This window comes from Chroicocephalus ridibundus, chromosome 3 (assembly GCF_963924245.1).
Source record: "Chroicocephalus ridibundus chromosome 3, bChrRid1.1, whole genome shotgun sequence".
Classification (NCBI taxonomy): Eukaryota; Metazoa; Chordata; class Aves; order Charadriiformes; family Laridae; genus Chroicocephalus; species Chroicocephalus ridibundus.
The window spans coordinates 108,583,317-108,604,407 of record NC_086286.1 but is presented as its reverse complement, the minus strand read 5'-3'; the positions used below and the strand labels follow the sequence as shown (position 1 = coordinate 108,604,407).

At 36.4% G+C, this 21,091-nt stretch overlaps 1 protein-coding gene across 2 annotated transcripts in view; it reads left to right on the top strand.

Annotated features, from left to right (window-relative positions):
- PXDN (peroxidasin) overlaps positions 1-21,091 on the top strand; it is a 97,249-nt gene that overhangs the window by 41,582 nt on the left and 34,576 nt on the right. For both annotated transcript variants that reach the window (XM_063330397.1, XM_063330396.1), the window contains 11 exons: positions 3,501-3,572; positions 4,190-4,261; positions 6,250-6,419; positions 7,767-7,884; positions 9,999-10,168; positions 11,114-11,386; positions 12,762-12,878; positions 14,072-14,230; positions 16,679-16,791; positions 17,858-18,014; positions 20,766-20,874. In XM_063330397.1, the coding sequence (XP_063186467.1) occupies positions 3,501-3,572; positions 4,190-4,261; positions 6,250-6,419; positions 7,767-7,884; positions 9,999-10,168; positions 11,114-11,386; positions 12,762-12,878; positions 14,072-14,230; positions 16,679-16,791; positions 17,858-18,014; positions 20,766-20,874 (1,530 nt within the window). The remainder of the gene's footprint in view (positions 1-3,500; positions 3,573-4,189; positions 4,262-6,249; positions 6,420-7,766; positions 7,885-9,998; positions 10,169-11,113; positions 11,387-12,761; positions 12,879-14,071; positions 14,231-16,678; positions 16,792-17,857; positions 18,015-20,765; positions 20,875-21,091) is intronic.

The window sequence follows — 21,091 nt, the reverse complement described above, 5'->3', positions numbered from 1 at the left end:
TATTTAAATCTCTTTCCTTGTGGTTTAAGACTTTTACTTCTTGTTGTACCCCTGGGCAGGGAAAGGTCTTTAATAAATGTGGGAAAATATGTTTGTTCATTCTCTTTCAAATAATCAAATGGCAAACAAGCTATTTAAATATTTAGAACATAGATTATACTCAACTAATGGATTTTAAGTACTTCCCCAAAGATGTGGAGATACTATTAGAAATGAACAATTGGCGTATATGATAAAAGTAATCCTCTACAAAAATTTTATGCTACAGAAATGTAATCCTAAATTTAGTGCTGTGAAAAATGCCACTGGGACTGAATTTTACTGTAAATGTTCATCCCCCAAGATTAATAGTAACGAAAAAAAAAATCTGTACCATGCTTATTTGATCAAATCTTTATCTTCCTCTGGGTGTGTTTGGTTTGGACTTTTTTTTTTTTTCCCTTTAAGAATTTCCTTTCCTTCTGTTTCATCCTTGATAGTGAATTCAGAATTAAAAAAGAAAGATACAAGGGTATTAAAAAAATCACTCTTGCATGTCTTTTCTTTAAATTTCCATTATGAAAGTCTTTTTAATATCAAATTCATTACATCATACTACTATTTTTAAAAGTGTTTTATACTCTGAACATAAAATATGTCTATAAAGACATTAAAGTGAATTTCCAGTCCAAGAAATTCTCATGTTAATTAAAATATTAAAAATCCTTTAAAAAAGTATTAGTGGGGTATGTAGAAGAAAAGAATGTAAGTGATAAACCTAAGTGATAAAATGGGATTAAAGTGTAGGTTGTAAAGCCAAGGATTTTTAATTCTTTTTATTGTAGACTTACAATGCAATTTGGTTTCTGCTTTTTTTTTTTATTATTTTTTTTTTTTTAGAATTACACTTGTTGTAAATTACTTTGTCCACATTTTTAACACCTTGTTCTGTTTATAAATTGCCTGACAAGTTGCTCAGGACTTTTTTGAGGTCATGATTTAAAGACCTGCAAAACCCAACTAACTTGTCATATGAAGCAGTTGAGAGTATTTTCCAGTTGGACTTCATGATTTGATTTTTTTGAGCTACTTTAGGCACTCTGATTTCTGATGAGGTAAAATTAACGGTTATAATGTGCTTCAGTGCCTGAATTATACTAGTTGTATCTGTGATGATCTGAGGTTGTAAACCAGGCAGGTTTTATAACAGAAGTACTGTATTCTTTAGACTGATTAATTTGGTTGGAAAACCAAGATGAGTTTTCAGGCACATAAAGTATTCTTTAGATCTATAAGTATAGTAGTCTTGATTATTAATCAGCAGTTATGAGCTGTTGCTTTGGGTTTAATGATGTATATGTATCACGTAAACCATCTGAGAGAGGTATCTGTTCTTTTTGTCTCTGCTAATCTCACCTCTGATCCAGGGACCTGAAGAGGGGTTCTGTGCCTCAATGTGCCTCAGACATTGTTTGTTGTTCTAGTAAGAGGTATTACTTGTACCTACAAATCTTGCCTTGTCAATGCCAAAGAAGTACAAGAGATTAATTTATTGGGAAGATGAGGAGATATATTTGCAAGGTGCTCATGAATCATAAAAATGCAAGTAGAATTAACAAAGTTAAAAAGGAAAAAATTCCCATTGGCTGCACAAGAAGTAGCGTATGTTATTTTTGCCAAACCCAAAGCTGCTCCAGAAGAACTAACAAACCCTATATTTGTGCCTCGTTTTTCCCTTCGTCCTCTCCCACTGCAGTGATCCCCATCTTTCCTTGCCCCTTCCCGAATGCTGGTGATGCTGGGGAGGTGGGCAAGCAGAGCCCTGGCTCCTGGTGAGCTGTGCCTGCCCATGGGGCAGATACCAGTCCCATTCTGCTGGTCCTTCCTCAGGGCTGGACCTGACAGAGGTCTCTTTTCTCTCCTCTGGTGGTTTGAATGAACCTTGCAGGAAGTACCTGCCTTTGAGATGTTTGTCTTTTTAATTTAGATGAAATTGGTCTGTATTTTCAAAAGGGAGATGAAGACTGGCAGGCATAGCATGATTACGCGCTTCTTGTTTCTTTATGCAAACACGACCACACTCTCTGCTTGCTGCACTATGTGGCCACGCGTTGCACTGGCAGTAAGCAGACTTGACACTCCAATGTGCCTGATCACGTCTGTGCTGATTTATTGGCTTTTTCTGTGGTCCCCATTCACTGCTCCCTGGCATCGCTCACTGGCTCGCGTTCTGGCCACGCTGCTGCTGGCAGGGGGTCTGGGACACTGCCAGGCTCGGGGCTGGCTGCCTCGCCGCAATCCCATCGCTGCTTCTTCCCTCTTCCCTCTCTCTGCGGTGACCATTCGGCTCAGGTCAGGGAGTAGAGCGCGTGCGGTGTTCCAGCACAAGGGACTACCTGTGCCCTTCTACTTTTCATGCTGAAGGACTGATTTTTTCAGGAGGTTTTGGGGTCTGAGATTTTCTTTTTAAATTATGGGTATTTTCATTCTGCAGTCCACGGTGATTCCTAGATGTGCACATTCTCCAGATGTTCCTGAGTTTGTCGGAGGTCAAATAGGAAAATTTAGGAGGTTTGGATACACTTGAATGTAATCAGGATCCAAAGTCTATAAATAATTTTCACAGTTCCTTGTGCGAGTCTTATCAATTACTTATTATTTTCTCATCTCATCTAAGGTATGGAGTACCTCCACAACATAGTCAAAACTGGAATGATCCTTTTTCACAGTCAGATTAATAGCCTGATTAATTATCTTGCTATGTTAGACTTTTCCAGTTTTACAGGATTAACAGCTGTGTAATATTTGTTGCTGTGTAATATTAATAGCACACATAAGCATCAACAGCATCAAAGAGGGCACAGCTGTGGTGGTTAATTGTACACCAGTTGCTGGGAATCCCTTAATCTAAAAGCAATTCAATCAAACTTGGGTTTATATTATGAATTTGTCTGGCTTTTGAGAGTGTTCATAGCTTTAAACGCCAGTATTCATGGGCTAGAGCAGGATACTTCTCAGGATCTTTTGAAATTTTCACTCAATGTGATAGCAATGAAAACAGCTGCCCACTAAAAATGTTATTCTCTTGGAAACCATAAATATTTTCTATTTCTGCAACATCTTCCTGTAAAAAAAAACAAAACAAAAAACAAAAAAACCTTATTTTTTCCATATGTATTTATTCAAATATGCATACTAATGAAAATTAGACTTGGCAAAGAGTGTTTGAAATAGTGTCTCCAAAGTAATGGTTTTCAGACAGGTTTTTTTGCACATATGTGTACATATATTTTGCACACGCAGACAGACACAGAAACACACACTATATAGTGGTCTGCAAACCCTTCTTGTTTGTCATGTCTTGTATTTCTTAGGTTTCAGATGATAACAGAAGTTAAACCACTACATCACTATCACCATTTAGATGTGTCAGTGTGTAAACAATAACAAATGCTTTATTTCTTTCAGCTTCATTAAGAACACTGTTTCAGTATTTTTCTTTTTGTTTAACATATTTTCAGGTATCTGCACTTTAATCAAATAGAAACGTTGGAACCTGATTCCTTTACCCATCTTCCAAAACTTGAAAGGCTGTAAGTTTGTTTTTCTTGGGGTAAGATTCAGAAGTCAGCTTGCTTCTTTGTTTGAATTAAATCAAATGTTTGAAACTGGAAAATAATATTTTTATCATTCCCATGGATTATTTTTAATCTAAAGTTTTTTATTGTAACTACTATATAGTCTTTGCCAAGAACACTTTGGTCAGGCTGACCTTAGAGGAATGCAGAAGTGAGCATTGCCTGTGGTATATTTTTCTATTGCAAAACTATTTCCCAAAGAGCTGTGATCAATGTTTGGCCTAAAATAAATGTTATGAATGAAGAAGATGATGATTTATATTATGACTTCTCTTTTCTCTCTCTCTCTTTTTTTTTTTTTTTTTTTTTTAAGTTTCTTATTTGAATGCTTATGAATTCCCTTCCTTTTGGTTACTTTGTCTTTTTGTGGCTTCTTTTTCTCCATATGGACACACCAAATACACCTTGGAGGCCACTTAAAAACTAGCAGCCACTGAATTGCTGAGAAATGTTCAGTTATTTTTGATTTTGTAAAATTACTTACTGTTAAGGGACTTTCAGAAGAATGTAAATGAAATGAGGAAGTATCAAAATTTGAATTATTACATGCATATTTCTGTGCTTTTTAACAGATTTTTGCATAACAACAGAATAGCTCATTTGATTCCTGGAACATTTAGTCACTTAGAATCTATGAAGAGACTGTAAGTAAACTGAAATATTATTGAACTAAAGAAAGGTTAAATAATCTAATTATACTGCATCTCATCTTGTGATATTTATCTTCCTCGCAAATGCCTTTCATTGTGTAATCGTTTTAAATATTAAATAATTTTTCCTAAGCTGTGCTCCAGTTGTTTATGTACATAGATTGAGACCATTGCTTAATATCCTACTGTCTTTAGTGACTGACTAAATCCTTTTGTTTGTTTCCTGTATTGGAATTATTTGTAATCATATAGTCTTGTTTTGTAGAGTAAATAATATACAGGGATCCTTCTTTTTTTTTTTATTTTAATTTTGTTAGGGGGTCTCCCTCTTGTCTATGTCTTACTGGATGATCCTTCTATGGTGTCTTTCAATATTTGATTATTTTGGTATTTTCTTTTAATTGTTTTATTTGTCTTTATCTGATGGTAAAAACAGGGTTGTAAAAAGGTGCTCAATGGTTCAAGAATATAAGTATTACTTTCAAAAGGAACTTTAGAAGACAGTCCTTGAAATGCCATTAACTTGGAAAATTAGAGGCTTCATAGTCCCTCAGTAGCATTTGAAAACTTGAACTCAGTAAGAGTAACCATAGTAAGGTGACTTTCAGAGAGTTTTTTTATCCCTCGCTTTGGATATCCACTGATCTAGGATAAGCATTCTTTAAATGATACAAGACTGCTGTATCGAGAAAGGCAGTCATGGATTCATACCCCCCTTTCCGAGAGGACTGCTGAGGGTGTGGTGGGCAGCAAGTCACCAGGAAAGAGATCACAAGAGACTTAGCATGAAGGTGATCCTGCTGGTTTAGGACAGTTGTAAAACCATACCTTTAACTGTGGGTAAAAGGCAGAATGAAGTAAATTTTGGTGATGTATGCACCTTCCAGTAGTAGCTGCTTCACTCATACCTCCCTTAAATTCTTGTGGAGTTCAAGCAAACAGAAAGTGATGCTTCTTCACATAATCCCTAGGTAAAGGGGAATTGTAATAGTGGCTGTTAGTGGAACAGGACACTGGGCAGGACTGATCTGGTATCCTCTTACCTGGGACACCTTATCTCTAAAGGTCACATCGTGACTTTCATGTTCCAGACTTGAATTCTACCAGTAACATCTGATATACTGTGAGACATTTGTACAGTAACTTTTAAAATAGTTTCGCTTGTTCTTGCCTGTTTTTCGTAGCAGAACAGGGAAGAAATAGTATCTGGGCATTTATACAAGAGGTTAAAAAAAATATGAAAGACAAAATGATCAAAAAGTTTACTACCCCCGAAGATACACCAAACTGAGGTTTGCTTTGTAGTGCAATTTTATTTCCAATCTATATATAGATATATTTAATGGTACAGATTTCTGTACTTAATGTTTTTTTTTCCTACAGAGCCCTACAGCAGAAAGTGCAGCGCTCCACATAGTAACAGGGCCCTTCACTGCTAGAAAAAAAGTCAACAGAATTTACAGGTTCTCGTTATCTGCAGTAGGCAGGTGTTTTACGACATTACTGACCCACTGAACTCAACAAGAGCTTAGTGCTTAAATAAAACTGTGGGTCTTTGTCTCAGTTGCCTGATCAGCAAAATGGGAAGTTGTAAAAATGTCAGGGTAGCTGTGAAGTTACTACAGTAATAAGTATTAAACAGAAAAAAATGTGGGGAGAAGGGTTTAAGTTCCTTATTTAAGCAAAGTCTGTATAACATCTAAATAAAACCTGATTTATTCACTGGGTGCTGGAGTTAAAAAAGAAATTTTTTTTTTTTTAGGTGCTTGCTATGTTGAACATACTCCTACCCTAGCAGTAAAAATAATATGCATTTTTATAATAAAAACTACCAGAATGCATATAAACAAGTGACCGTCAGCTGTATTCCATATTGCCCGTGGTCTGCATTCACAGATAAAGGCGCTGCTGGTATTGCAGAACTGCTTTGATCCTAGCAAAATAAGCTAACAGGCGCTGTGGCTGCTGCTTGTTTTGTGCAGGCGTTTGGATTCCAACGCCCTTCACTGTGACTGCGAAATCCTGTGGCTGGCGGAGCTGCTGAAGACGTACGCAGAGTCGGGTAACGCTCAAGCAGCAGCGACCTGTGAGTATCCACGAAGGATCCAGGGAAGATCAGTGGCCACAATAACACCAGAAGAACTTAACTGTGGTGGGTTTGCCACTTCCTGATGGCTTCTTTAATGTTTTAAACGTACCTAAACTGTATTTTTATTTTTTGTTAGAATTTGTTGTTCTGTTCTCTTCGGTAACACTGACCACCTCTGGTCAATATTGATTATTTCCAGAAATCGCCCTGTGTCGCTTCTCAGTTTTTGTCTGCTGCTGACAGAACTGTTTGCTTTTACCCCTCAGCCTATCTCTAATGAAACAAATGGAGCTGTGTTTGAAATTTCTCCTTGAGGAACTAAATGTGATTGTCTGGAAAGAGTTTATTTTTCCTTGTTGTATTTCAGTTTGGTCATAAAAGGATTGTCAGCTAGGGTCTTTGGTGTTATATTAATATTGTTTGGTGTCCTTTATTCTGCACAAGGGAAAGGGAAGAAAGAAGCTGTACGGAATTGCTCTTGATTTCACAGATCTTATTGTTAAAACTCTTGTTGACGTTATTGGAATTGGAGTCGGGCCACTGGATTTCTTTTTTACTCAGCTGTACTTACAAGAAGTGCCCTGCACAGGCACTGAAATCGTCTGTCAGTGAAGGATTAATGGATAAGCACTTTTATAATTTATAATAATTCTTTTGTTCATCTGTATTCCTTCAGCCTAGGGGTGCAGAGGCTTGGCCCCCTGGGCACCCCAGGGCTCAGCCCAGCACCTCTTCTATTCTGAAATCAAAATACAGATTTCGCATCAAGCCATGGGCATTTGCCTGCCCAGACAAGTGATGAGAACAAGATATAAAAATACGTAAATTGTCCTTTTGGTTACGTATTGGATATAATTTTGATCATGAGAATTATGACCGTAGGTGTCTACAAGCTTATTGAAAACAATAGTAAAAAGGGGATTTGATGCAAGAATAATTCACATGGCATCCTACCAGCTCGCTGCACATCTAAGGAGCCTGAATATGTAAACTGCAGGAAGCAAGCTGGACAAATTATTCTGTAGGAGGCAGGTTAGGTGCTGATACTTATCTAAAGGAAGTTGTTTTAAATGGCGCTTGTGCTTGCTGCTTTAAAGTTTTTCCTTCATAAGCAAATTGAACCTCTGTTCAAATAAATAAATCAGCTACTTTAAAACTTGATACAAATTTGCACAATCCATTTCCAGTCTGCTAAAAGGTCCTAAGGAACAATGGAGGAAGTCAGAAAGCCTACAGTCACTTTTGCATAGGGAAAAGTGTGTTTAATACTGATTAAGTGTATAAATATTTTAAGTTAAAACATTTGTGAAATATCGTTTTCTAGAAGGTGTATGGAATTTTTTTTATTTACCATTCTTTGGTAGTTTTAAAACAAGTAAGAGTTCCTTATACGTTTTATTGTTTATATAGAGAGGCCAAGAATTACATCAGAGCCTCAGGATGTGGACGTTACCTCAGGGAATACGGTGTACTTCACTTGCAGAGCTGAAGGCAATCCTAAACCAGAAATTATCTGGCTTCGAAACAAGTAAGTTTAAAAGAGGAAGAGAGAAACCTGATGTAAGTATGTTTGAGTGTGTGTACATTTCTGGGTGCGTGTCCACACACATTACATGCTAATAGATGGAATAGTTACAGCAGAAACATATTATGATTAAAAGAAGTATATGAAGTAATAATGGTCCAGATCTGTTTCATTAGTAATTCTAAACACTTAAGAGCTGATAAATTTAGAAAAGATTAAGTTAGGAATATAATACTATTTGTAAGATTTTTGACTGTAGCTATACCTGCAAAGTTGCTCACACCTGTTAAAACTAAATCATTTACAAGTACCAGGCAATACAATATGGATGTTTCGCACGTGTGGTTTGTGGGTTAGCTAGTGTTTGCCTACATTTTGAGGCAGAGTGAAAGCTACTTTTTTAAAGGACTCCAGCTGGATAAGAGTTAGGCTTCAGAGAAGGTTTTGCTTGAGCCCCAGCTCCTGGGGGGCAGCTTTCCTCCAAGGCGTAGCTCCAGTCCAGGAGAAGAGAGTTATATCAATTTCCAGGCTCTTCAGACCAGTACATGGAGGGCAGGCAAGTGCTTCATCACAGGGTTGTAGGGAAACTCAGGTTGGAGGGGATCTCAGGGGGTCTCCAGTGCAGCCTTCTGCTCAAAGCAGATCGTACCAGGTTGCTTTATCCAGTTGGGTCTTAGAAGCCTCCAAGGCTGGAGGGGGCATAACTCTCTGGGCAACCTCTGCTCCATTGCTTCTCATCACTGCTTAGGAGATGAAGGGAAGGGCCTGTGAAGGATGTGTGTCTCTCAGCAGCCCAAGGGCCAGCCCATTGCAGAGGGCTGCCGGAGCTCTGCCCGGTGCCTGGCTCCTCCAGCAGCGCTGGGCACAGCATGGCTGGGCCAGCCACGTGGCAGCACATCCCCCCCCTTTAAACTGATGTGAATTTACGATACACACATGAATTGCGAGTTTACCACTAGATTAATCAGACTTTGGCTTAATAATGCTCTTATACAAATAGAGAACCTGATGTGGAAAATATATTCCCTCACATTTTGTATTAGCAAATGAACCATTTTAGTTTGTTAGTTGCTGGTAAAATGGAACAATGTAGAGTCCCCGTTCTGTAGCTTTGTGCTGATGTCAGTGAGAACCCCATGTGCAGCAAGGGCACAGCAATTATGGAGTATGTCAAGAGCAGAGCCTTGAACATGGATGGTATAATTATTTCATTAAAATTTTCTTTGGCTCATGTACTTTTTATAATAAACAAAGAAAACATGTATTCAGAATACACATATGAAAGAGTTTTAAGAAGAAATTTGAGCTTGGGGTGTGGGATTATTGACTCTGGCTTGTTTCCTGGCTGCATGAATGAGAGCAAAGCTCTTTGCAAGGTAGTTGGATATGGCAAGATTTCAGTCAAAAGCCATTGACCTGTTGAGCGGTGTGTTGAACAGATCAGCAGGCAGGCTGGGTTTTGTACATAGGGGGTGAGATCTCATCCCTCCTCTGTGCTTTCTTCGTCATGCAGTGAGGGATGGAGGGAGAAACAGTTCTTTTATAAAAACCCCTAACTGTTGCAAGTTAATACCACAGAAACGTATCCATGGTATAGTCTGAAGATCTCAATTTATATTTCAAGCCAGTAGAAATTATAATCATACAAATTATCATTAGTGCTCCTCGAGCAATCTAGACAGAGGTTGGCACAAAGATGGTTTTATAGCAACTGACCCCTCTCCTAGTAGAAAGAATCTTGAGTGTTGAACTTAGCCATGTACTTCCAACGGAAACATTTTAAATTGATTCGCCAGTTAGAGCAGCCTTACAAGAAAATGAGACCAGGTATGTGTATTTTGTTCACTTTTTTCCCTGTAAGCTTTTACTCATAAAAGTATTTTGGCTTTTCATTTTGAAGATGTAATACTTGCATAAGCAAAATTGGTCCATTTTTTGTTTGTCCTCTTCTTCTTTTTAGGAGAAAACTAAAAGTTTTATTATTTTACTTAACACAGTAAAACTTTTTTTTTTTTCCTCCAAGTTATTTTGAGTAATATATTTTGGGTTTTATTATTTGGCAGTTTTCTGTGCTTGTGATTTAAAGGTTTAACTCCAGCAGATTCTTTTCTTCGCAGTAATGAGCTCAGTATGAAAGAAGATTCCCGTCTAAACTTGCTAGATGATGGCACATTAATGATTCAGAATACTCAAGAAACAGACCAAGGCATTTACCAGTGCATGGCAAAAAATGTGGCTGGAGAAGTGAAAACTCAGGAAGTTACTCTTAGATACTTTGAGTCACCAGGTAAAGAACATCAAGTCTGAATTTTGCATTCAGATAGAGAATTGTTTTGATAGATTGCTAAATATAAGGTGTTTGGCTCTGGTATGTTCTTGACATGTAGATTTCTCATGCTTGGGCAACTTAAGAACTAGATCATGAAGTTATAATATCCCCAGAACAAAAATGAAAATCAGCCAGTTAATTAATATCATAATTGCATTATGCAATTATGATGACAGTCGTGTATGCTGTTTGTAGAAAGGTTAGGAAAAGATGCTGTTGCCTTGCGACGTTGCTCAGTGCAGTAATGTTCTCTCTGTATACCTGAAAACCACAGGCTTCCAAAGATGCCACTCATGAAAGCTTTGGCACACCCTGTGCAGCCATCCTTGCTCAGGAGCTTTTTACCCTGAATCTCTGTCTAGCCAGTGCTTCACGCTTGCAAGCACTAAATTCCCATCCAGGACTGTAGTGTTTTTAAATTCCAAACTTCGCTGTGAGAAAATTTTGCTTTGACGCTCTCATCAGGTAAATTTAAAATGTCACCACAAAGCACACATATAGTTGGGAAAAGTTACAAAAATGTAACTTAATCGGTTCTGTCTTCTTGTGCATTTATGGCAATTTTTAGCCAGTTTGTTGTCCTGGGTCCTCAGTGTCTATGCCTCTGAAGAGACCTTTATAAAGATCATCAAATGAGAATGAAATGTTTGAAAATTGTTTTAATGGGAGTGAAGAAAAAACATCAATGCAATTATATGAGCTTTTTTTTTTTTATCTATTGGTATTTATAAATTTCTGCAGCTAGATTAGACTTAAAGCGAAACATAGTTTGAACCAAGATTAGAAGTATGTTGGAACAGAGTTATTAAAAAAACCCTAGATTCCCCAAACTATTGCAATATTCAGCTAAATTAGTGCTATGTGAGCTAAAAGTCATATTTAGGTATCACTTTTTTCTTACAGCCCGGCCAAGTTTTGTGATTCACCCACAAAATACTGAAGTGCTAGTTGGAGAGAGTGTTACCTTGGAGTGCAGCGCAACCGGGCATCCTCAGCCGCGAATTACCTGGACCAAAGGCGACAGAACCCCTTTGCCAAGTGACCCTCGTGTCACAATAACTCCCTCAGGAGGGCTTTACATACAAAACGTGAAGCAGGAGGACAGTGGGGAGTATACCTGTTTTGCAACTAACAGCATAGATAATATCCATGCGACTGCATACATTATAGTCCAAGGTGAGTAATGTTAAACTAGGAGTGAAGTGCTGTAAAACATATTAAAAAGAGTATATTACTTTACATTGTGAGGTTTTGTCTTAATTGTCAGAGCCAAACTAAAACCGTTAGAGTTTTTTCTTTCAATTACAGTATTCTAGCATAGCCTATAGGAAATATGCTATACATTTCAGTCAGAGTAAGATATTATGTACTAATTCTCTGAAAGTTAAGTTTCATAGATTATTCTCAGAAATCAATCACTATTGTTTTGATATGTTTATTTGTTATTATGTTTTGTTTGCCTGTAGGAGTAAACATACGGTGTCAAATTTGTGGAGGATTAAATTTTTTCTATAACAGGCAGCAATCCTAGAGATTAGAATTTGTGCCTGGAGTAGTAGAAATGGAGTTGCAAATACACCTTTTTGCTGCCTTTCTTTTGTAGGCACTGCAGTGGATGTGGAAACATTTTCTGCTGAGTTTCATGGAAACTATCAGTCTGCCAGCTGAGGCATTAGCACAGCTTTTGTGCAAACAAAAGTCAAAGTACTATAACTTACTGTGATCGCAATAATTTTCATATTGTATGTTAATAGTATGAATATGAAGTATTTCAAGAACAATATATCAAAAACCTCCTCTCTCTATATATATATATATGTGTATGGATAATATTTTTTGCAAAAGTTTTCATGCTGGAACTTCTATTTGCAAAACATTTTGATTAACCTTTAAATTTAAGTTTGTTTCTGTTCTCATGTTAAGATCTCTAGTTGGCAAGCAGTCTAGGTTGCAAATTCTTTGTTAATGCATTCAGTTTTTAAAGCTATACAAAACAACTTGTCCATGTGGTTTGTTTATTTATTGTTCATCAATGGATGATTGTGTTTTGAGAGCTGAACAAATTACTTCTCACACTGATAATGCCATGATGTTACTGCAGAAGTTGGCCAGTACTGCACTCACTGCTTTCCTTTTTGTGTAAAGAAGAAAACAGGCATCTCAGGATGGTTTTGGCTACATTGCATTTTCTTCACAATTTAGCTGAGGATTTTTTGAAGGGAAGAGAAGAAGGTATATTTTTAATCCAGGGAACACTGTGTTTGATTCTTACAAGTCTTACCATACCTCTTATTTTGGATCTATGGCAGTAGATCCCAGAGGCCTTCACTGACACCAGGGCCAGGTTGTGAGGGAGATGTTCCTGTTGCCCAAGTGGCTGCCCTAAGACTCTGCCCTATAACGGTCACAATATAAAAGAGTCCCATTAGCATCTCTTTTCCCATCAATATGAGCTATTCAAGTCACATAGGAAACGGGACGTAATTTCAGGCAGTCATGCATTTTCCAGTTGGTTTTTTATTTTTAAACCAGTTTATTTTCTCTTCTGTAGCTCTACCTCAGTTTACTGTCACTCCTCAAGACAAAACAGTGATTGAAGGCCAAACTGTTGATTTCCCTTGTGAAGCGCAAGGCTATCCCCAGCCTGTTATTGCCTGGACTAAAGGAGGTAAGCGTGTTCCGTTTTTACTTTTAAACTACTAGAATAGTGTAGCTGTCATTTTGAAGTCATTCATGCATTGAAAGGTATTGCATGTATTTCTTTAGATGCTTCAGTCTCTGAAGGAAATAGGGCTCGTCTCTTTCTGCTTTAGCTAGAAAAGACAAGGTGTCCCACAGAAGCTAGCTGCCCAAGCATTTTTCATTATTCAGTACAAAAGAGTCACTAAAATATATGTCTACGTGATAGATTTCTAATAATAAACTAAGAAATACGAGACAAATCACATGGCCATACCTAGCACTGCCAGTTCACTGCAGAAGAAATGGAGATGGCTCTCATTAACTGGAGATCTGAAATTAGGTGGGATTTGCTCTCTTCAGGAACCAGAACAGTCCAACCTGTAACTGGCGTCCGTATAACTGCATTTCTGTCACTTAATGTGGATTGACGGGAACACTGGGGTGCACCCTGCTAACTGTTTTATCAGGTTGTGGCAGTACAGGCATTAAGACAAATCCAGTGGGAAGAAATACTGTAGTGGGTGTTTTATCAGTAAGTAAAGATTCCAGGTGAATCAGATGAAATAGCTGTAGCAGGCAAAACAAGTCTTAGGAAATTCTAAATTATGGTAGATAAAGCAGACTTTTAGCAAACTCTTGATCATTTTGATGCTAATAACATCCCTGTTTCTCCCTCTACCAAGATTGCTCCGATCAAATGAAACGTCCAGAAAGGAAGAATAGGGTACAGACAGTGATGTGCCTTTTATTTAATTTTTATTATATTCCATTTTTTCAGGGCTGTATGTATTTTTCTGTGGATTCTCTAGATGGCCTAGGCAGATGGGATGAATTGTGTCTTACACACATGGCAGTCATACGAAATGAACAGTAATAGCTGTTGCTGTTCTTCTTATGAAGCCTTCTCATTTCGTTGCTTTATCATGCTCCTTAAATGAAAATATTTATTTCTACCACAAACAGACAGGAGATCAGGATTATGATTATGTACATATGTGTGTGTTGTTTCCTTTGCGTGTTTATCTTCTGAGAAGTAAAGGTTTCAAGCTTTTTTTTTAAGAGAGTAATTTTTTCCAATTTTTATCAAATTTAAAATCTTCTGGATTTCCCTTTTTCTGACACGAAGGGACTTTGTTCTGCACTGCGATAAATAGCAAATGCTGTTGCTCTGTGTTTCAGGAGGCCAGTTGTCTGTTGACAGAAGGCACTTAGTTCTATCCTCTGGAACCCTAAGGATTTCCAGGGTTGCTCTGCATGACCAGGGACAGTATGAATGCCAGGCTGTCAATATTATCGGATCCCAACGAATTGTTGTGTACCTGACCGTACAGCCTAGAGGTATGTTCTTCATGTGCAGCTGCTGAAAAAAAAAACCCAAAAGATTTAAGCTAACACTAGAATACACAGTAGTACTGTGTTTGATTTTTTTTTTTTTTCTAAAATGTAAGATTGAGAATTAATTATTTTGATGGCACAAAATGTTAATATGAAGTAGTTTATTTTTGTTTAAAATTAAAAAACCTTTTGAAACAGAGCTTGAATAGTGCTGGGTTTCTCTTCAGGACTTTTGCTGCATTTTGTGTGATTCGTGTGTTGCTGGTTTTGAATTATAAGGTGTTTTATTATTAGTTTTATAAATTGAGCATGTCCCGCACGCTCACTTTATAAAAACTAATATGTGCCCTGATAGACTTTGTTCAAAGTCACTTGGAGACTACATAAACTTACTAAACCTGTCCTTTTTTGATGAAAGCTTGGTAGAATGAGACTATATTTTTTGTTGTTTGAAAAACTTGCTGTTCAGGGTATTGCTAACCTTTCACATTTCTGATCATTATTTCTGAGTATATCTACTTTTAGATTCCAGGTGAGTTTTAATAAATCACGTTTATGGATACTTATCAGTATTTGTACTGAGTATCATTCCTTTAGAACAGTCTGTGTTCTGTGAAAGAGGCTTATCTGATTTACTCTTTTTTGTAAAGAATGGAGGTTTCCTTTGAGGATGACAGTGTTCCTATGCTTGGGAAAATATTTTGTTTTGTGAAAAGACCAGTTTCTTATAAGACTCTATGCCGTTAACTAAACAGTGTTAACATAATGTTTTGATATCCAGAAACAGAACACTTTATTTTACAACAGCAGAATGACCTTCGTGATGAAAAGACATTCCTTATACTTAAAATAGGCTAACACAGGAAAAAAACAAAACCAGTCCATTTTTCTTCTGCTTTTCTTCAAGTAAATTTTAAGTAAGCTACTTCTAGGATTAATTAGAATCATATTTATGTTTATAATTTAGTAAAGTACTCTTGTGTTTAGCTAAATTCAAGGAGGTTAAACACTTAATTCAAGGCATTTCTTGTTAGTGACCTAATTTTAAACAGTATTTTAGTGAAAGGGACTCAAATGTCTTCCTTAGCTTAGGTGTTTGTCAGAAAAAAAATCCATTGATTTTTCTTAAAGAGTGGTACCGGGAGATTGATTTGTCGAAATTGAGGGCTTTTTCGCCTACATAAAATTGTTGACTAAAATTTCATAAAAGCAAATTCAATTTTAAAAAAATTTTGTAGCCTTCCAGCTGTGTTAAACTTCGCTGAACTTGCATAAAGTTTAATAAAATGATTTTTGTGTAGCTCGGGTCGCAAAATCCAGTCATCAAGAGATAGGAAATACAAGACTGAAGTCTGCACATGCAGCCTGAAATTGGAGCTCTCCATACATTCATTGCAATGCTATTTTCAGTTGTGCTAGAAGAGAATATTTTTCTTTTGGTCTTCTAAGAAAAGGGTTGTTCGTCTGAGGAGTGTCTAGTCAGTGGTCACTGTGGCAAAATCTGTATTAATGAATACAGATTAACGGTCCAGGTCTGTTTGCTGGCATAACACAGCTCACATCCACAGAGCCAGACTCTCTTACCTCCCAGTGGATGCCTGCCTCTGGATGCCTTATTTGAAATGGTTTCTTGATAGCCATTTGCATACAAACAATTTAACACCAGGGCCAGATTTGGTTGGTAGTATAAATGTATGCTGCATGGCCAAATACTTCTCTGTAACAGCGCAGCCCCCACCCACTCCCCTCAAAATACAGCAGAAATACAATTCTTAATGTCTTTATAATCTTGTATGTGCTTCTTATGATGGCATCTGAGTGCTGGATGGCAATCTGGATTTGAAGGAAATTAGGATTAAAAATGCATTAATTTTCTTCACACTGGGTTTATGTAACTGTGTACCTTGTGCCCTTGAAATTGAAGGTGATTTTTCGATGTTTTAAAGCCTAGGGCTCATTGGTGGCGGGGGGGGGAGGAGCTCTGTGAAGCTCCTCAGCAAGTCAGGCTGGGGGAAATCCAGTTGAATTTGTGGAAAGTTTTTGCTTTTTATCATCTCGGAAATCTGTGTTGTTGCTATTTAAAAAGATAAAACTTTAAAAAATTGACAGAAGTTGATGGGGTATTCATTCCAGTGAATTTGTTCAGATTTAGCTATTCACAGAAATTTTTTTCAGAACTTTAAATTTACGGAGCTTCAGTGTTTTTGGCAACTACTAGCCTGTTTTGTTAGAAGTTAAGAGTACTTAAAAATCAGCCTGAAGCAGACATCAGGAATTAGTAATTTTATTTCTAAGACAAACTCGTAAGCAACTAAAACTTGCATACAGAACAGGGTTATAGATTAAGAAATGTTGGGTAACTGAAAAAAATAAACAATGCTGACCTCTTTTTAGATCATCTTTTGCACAAGTTGTGTTCATTCCTTGTCAATGTATTATTTGTTTTTTTAGTGACTCCTGTATTTGACAGCGTTCCCAGTGACATGACGGTGGAGGTTGGCACAAATGTGCAGATCCCATGCAGTGCTCAAGGAGAGCCGGAGCCAGTAATTACATGGAACAAGGTACTAGATAGTTGTTCAGTTGTTGCAGAAAGGCAGTGGCCTTTCCATCTCTTCATGACCAGCTATTTAAAACGCACATTGTCAAATTATTGCTTGCTCTGGTGTCTGAAAATGTTACCTGACGTTCGATAAGCAAATCTTTAATACAGACCATGTATATGGTTACCAAACCTGAATTTTATATATATATAAAAATATATATATATGGTTATGCAAATCATTATACAGGCCAGCTAAAATTCATGTTGTAGGCCTTAAAATGCCTATGTATTTTAGTGACACTCCTGTGTGAATATTCCATTCATATTCACACTTTCAATGATATTATAGATGCAGAGCAATAAAAAAGTACTGTATTGCTCAGCCCTTTGTCACTGTTAGGTTGACACTTCAACCAGGACGTGTTTCAGTAACTTCTTGGTAACCTCTCTGTGGCTTTGATTTCCATTGGTGCTATAATTATTATATCAAACTATTAGTTAGAGTTATTAGCAGAGTTATCAGTGGTTGCTAATATTGTTCTTCAGTTTTTCGGATTATCTTCTTCTCTTCAATTAGTGAGCATTAGAAAATGTACTTCGATGAACCTTAAATAGCTTTTAGATGCATAGCACGTGAAGAATGGATACATATAAAGCTCTTGAGATCTTTTTAGTTGGGTAATTTTGAGTAAAATCAAATATATATATGTTCTCAAGAGGTGCTATCTTATTTTTGGGTCTTAAACTTTATGTGGTGAGCACCTATAACTATTAAAATACTTTGATTTATAATAATGAGTACTTTTAAAAGTAAATACATAGGATTTACTATATATATTTACTTTACTATAAAAGTAAATAAATACACTGTACAATTTAGAAGTACATTCAAGTCCTCCTGTCAACATAACAGTATGTGAGTTTTTGATATAAGTTTATCTAAACATATTTCACTATTATCTTGGCATACAAAATAGAAATGTAAAATGTACAAAATAAAATGTAAAAATAAAAGAGGAAAAGAAGACAAAAATTCAAGTTTGAAAATAGTGTTTAGAATAACTAAACATTGTGCTTTGCTGCAGGATGGAGTACAGGTAACTGAGAGTGGAAAATTTCATGTTAGTCTGGAGGGATTTCTTACCATTCGCGATGTTGGAACAGCTGATGAAGGTCGATATGAATGTGTTGCCCGGAATACCATAGGATACTCCTCTGTTAGTATGGTGCTTAGTGTTAATGGTAAGGTGTATGATTAAGAGGTATGAGTTAGATTATTAGTTTTATTCTAATTGCTTAATTTATAAGAGGCAAAAAAAGTTAATCAAATGTTAACTTCTTTCTCTTGTTTTTCTTTTTCTCCCATAATCCTCTCTTTTTTCTCTTTCTTCATTTAATTCAGGCAACTGTCTGCACAGATGTGAGTAAGATGGGAATATGTCAGCCAAAATGTCTCTAGGAGTTAAGCTTCAAAACAAAGAATGCTTTGGGCTCCAGTTAGTCATACTACTTTCCTCTTGAGATATTATCTAGACCTATTAGAATTTGCTGGTTGAATACACAGTCTAATCTCTAGGGGTAACTTGACAAAAAGTTCTGTGGCATCTTTAAATGGGCACTTACGGCGCTTGCTTAAAAATTAGGCTGCAACCATTGGGAAAGAATTCAGGAAAGTCATAATGATCTTAGGAAGCTCAAGGAGGAAACAGAAAGGAAAGGAGAATATTTGAGCTTATTCCAATTATTTGGAAGTAGTAGTGGCAAATAATAGTTATCAATTATTAATACAAAATAATTGGTAATAAAGCAAGGCTAAAGAATAACTTCATTACACAGATTGACCCAAATGCCTTTCTCACTTATTGAGTAAAACTGCTCATTTTTCAGACTCATTTTGATGGAAAATATTAAGGAAATTGTGTGGGTTTTTTTTGTCTTTCAGTATAAAATATGACACAATATTTTTGCATCATTGAAAAATGAGCATTGAGCAGTGACTTCTTTAACATATTGGATATTGTTTCCCTGTGTTATGTCTAAGGTTCTGTATTTTGTTTACTAAATTCGTACATATATATCAGTGATTTTTTTAATGCATCGGTTACCATGACACCAATCACATGGTTATCAACAAAACTCTTCTGTTCCTGGCTTAAGTTGCTTTTAATAGACTATCAATCTATCCCCTCCTCTATCAAAAATAATATTTCTTCAATCTGTAAAGATGATTTCTGAGAGAAAAATTTCAGGACTGGGAATCATTTGATGATAAGGTTTCATCCACATACACGAAGTCTGCAGAAGAAAGTCTATAAAAATCAGTTATCTCAGTTACTCTGGAGATGCATAGAAAAAAAGTTGTGTTTTTTTTTTTTCTTTAAAAAAATATAATACTGTGTTGCAGTATTATCTGCGTGGCACACAGGCACTCTCCAAAACAACTGAAATGAGGGTAGCAAACCTGTAAATGATATTTCTCCTTAAAATAAGTAGCTTATGTGATAATGTTCCTGTATGGTTGCTTTGAAAATGAAGCTGCCAAGCAAGGAGGGCAGTTAGTAATTAGGTTGGATCAGGGACTGTTGCCAATCAGGCACTGTAGAAAGGGTCGCCCGGTTTTGAATGCTGGGGGGAATGCATTGTCAGCAGCCTCAGGGCAGAGAAAGGGGCTTCAGCTACAGCTGTAGAGTGTGCCAGGGACTGTTTTATTTGACAGTATAGATAATGAAGTTTGATTACCCAGCTCTAGATTCTGAAACTTATACAGACACAGCCTAAGCTGCCAGTTATGAAGGAATAATGAAATACTGCCTAGAAAAGAAAAAAAAAAAAAAGTCATGAAAAGCTTGCAAACACAACGGGTTTTATGTCAGCTGATTTTGTACATCTGCTGGTTTTATTCCAGTCTATTTGCTTTGGACTTTTTTCCCTACTTTGCCCTTCTTCCTGTGTGACTTTTCCAATCTAAACACACTCTGGAAATTGTTAGTTGTTGCCCCTGGATCTGGTAGTTCTTGGTTTAGGCTGAAAGGAAGGTTATTAGTCTTAGATACGTTGTACAAACATCCAGCTGCAACTGGGTGCTGCATAAAAAGGCAGATGAATGGGCCTATGCATTAGTGAGTTTCCAGTATTATGCAGTCGTTAAATAGCTTTTAAGCATGTGATTTTTAAAGTAGCATTAAAAAGCGAAATAATTTTAAAGTAGAAAACAAAGTAATGAGCAAAGTAAGTAAAATATTTGTGGCCTTTTAAAATCAACGTGTGTTGCTTACTAGACTATGCTCAGGAGAGGAGCAATGTAAATTTACTGTAGCTATTTGGGAATATATAAAATTCTGTGTTTTCTTTTTAATTTTGGGTTTTTTTTTGTGTTTTGTTCATTTTCTTGTGACATCTCTTCAAATTTGTGATGCATAAATTCTAAAAGGCAAATTAAGTTTGTCAGTATTTTCCACTTGTAACGCAGTCATGTAAACTCTTTAAATTCTTACATTGAATTCATTACTAATTCAGTACTACTTGAAATCAAAGGGAATACTTGCATTGATTTCAGTGACTATAGGTCAGGCTTTTGATATCAACACCTGAAAGTTGATAGTACACCACACCAGAAAAAAACCCTTAATAATAATTCTTTTTTTCTTTGGTCATTTTTACTTGAAATTGGAGGACTAATTAATGGACAGTTAAACGCTGTATGCATTTTTCTTCATTTTTTTTTTTTTTTTTTTTTTTTTTAGAATTATAAGCAATCTGACTCTTAAACTTACATTAGCTTCCGTTTTAAAAGAATTTTGCTCTACTGTAATATGCTTTGATAGAATTCCAAAATGGCTAAGGATTTTATATTTGGACTAGCTAATGCTTAAAGAACAGGGGTTTACTTTGTACAACAGAAATAAATGATGTCGTGTCTAGACTCTGTTTTATAGAAGTATCTTTTTGTGGGTGGCCATTTTTGCAATAACATGTGAATTCCGCTTTCTGTAGTTCCTAATGTCAGCCGAAATGGAGATCCTTTTGTGCAAACATCAATTGTGGAAGCAATTGCAACTGTTGACAGAGCAATAAATTCAACACGTACACATCTGTTTGACAGGTATCCCCTTCTTTTTTTTTTTTATTGAGAAGTCAAAATTAATTTTTGTGTGTACTAGAAATAATGGAACGTTTCTTAAACAAGAAGCCATTTTATTATTTAAATGACATTAGCATCTGGTTAGTTCTGGGAATACTGGCAATTTAACATGTAAGGTTTCCTATTGTTTAAACACTCGTGTTGAGATCTTTATTTACTGCAGCAGTTTTTCTGCTGA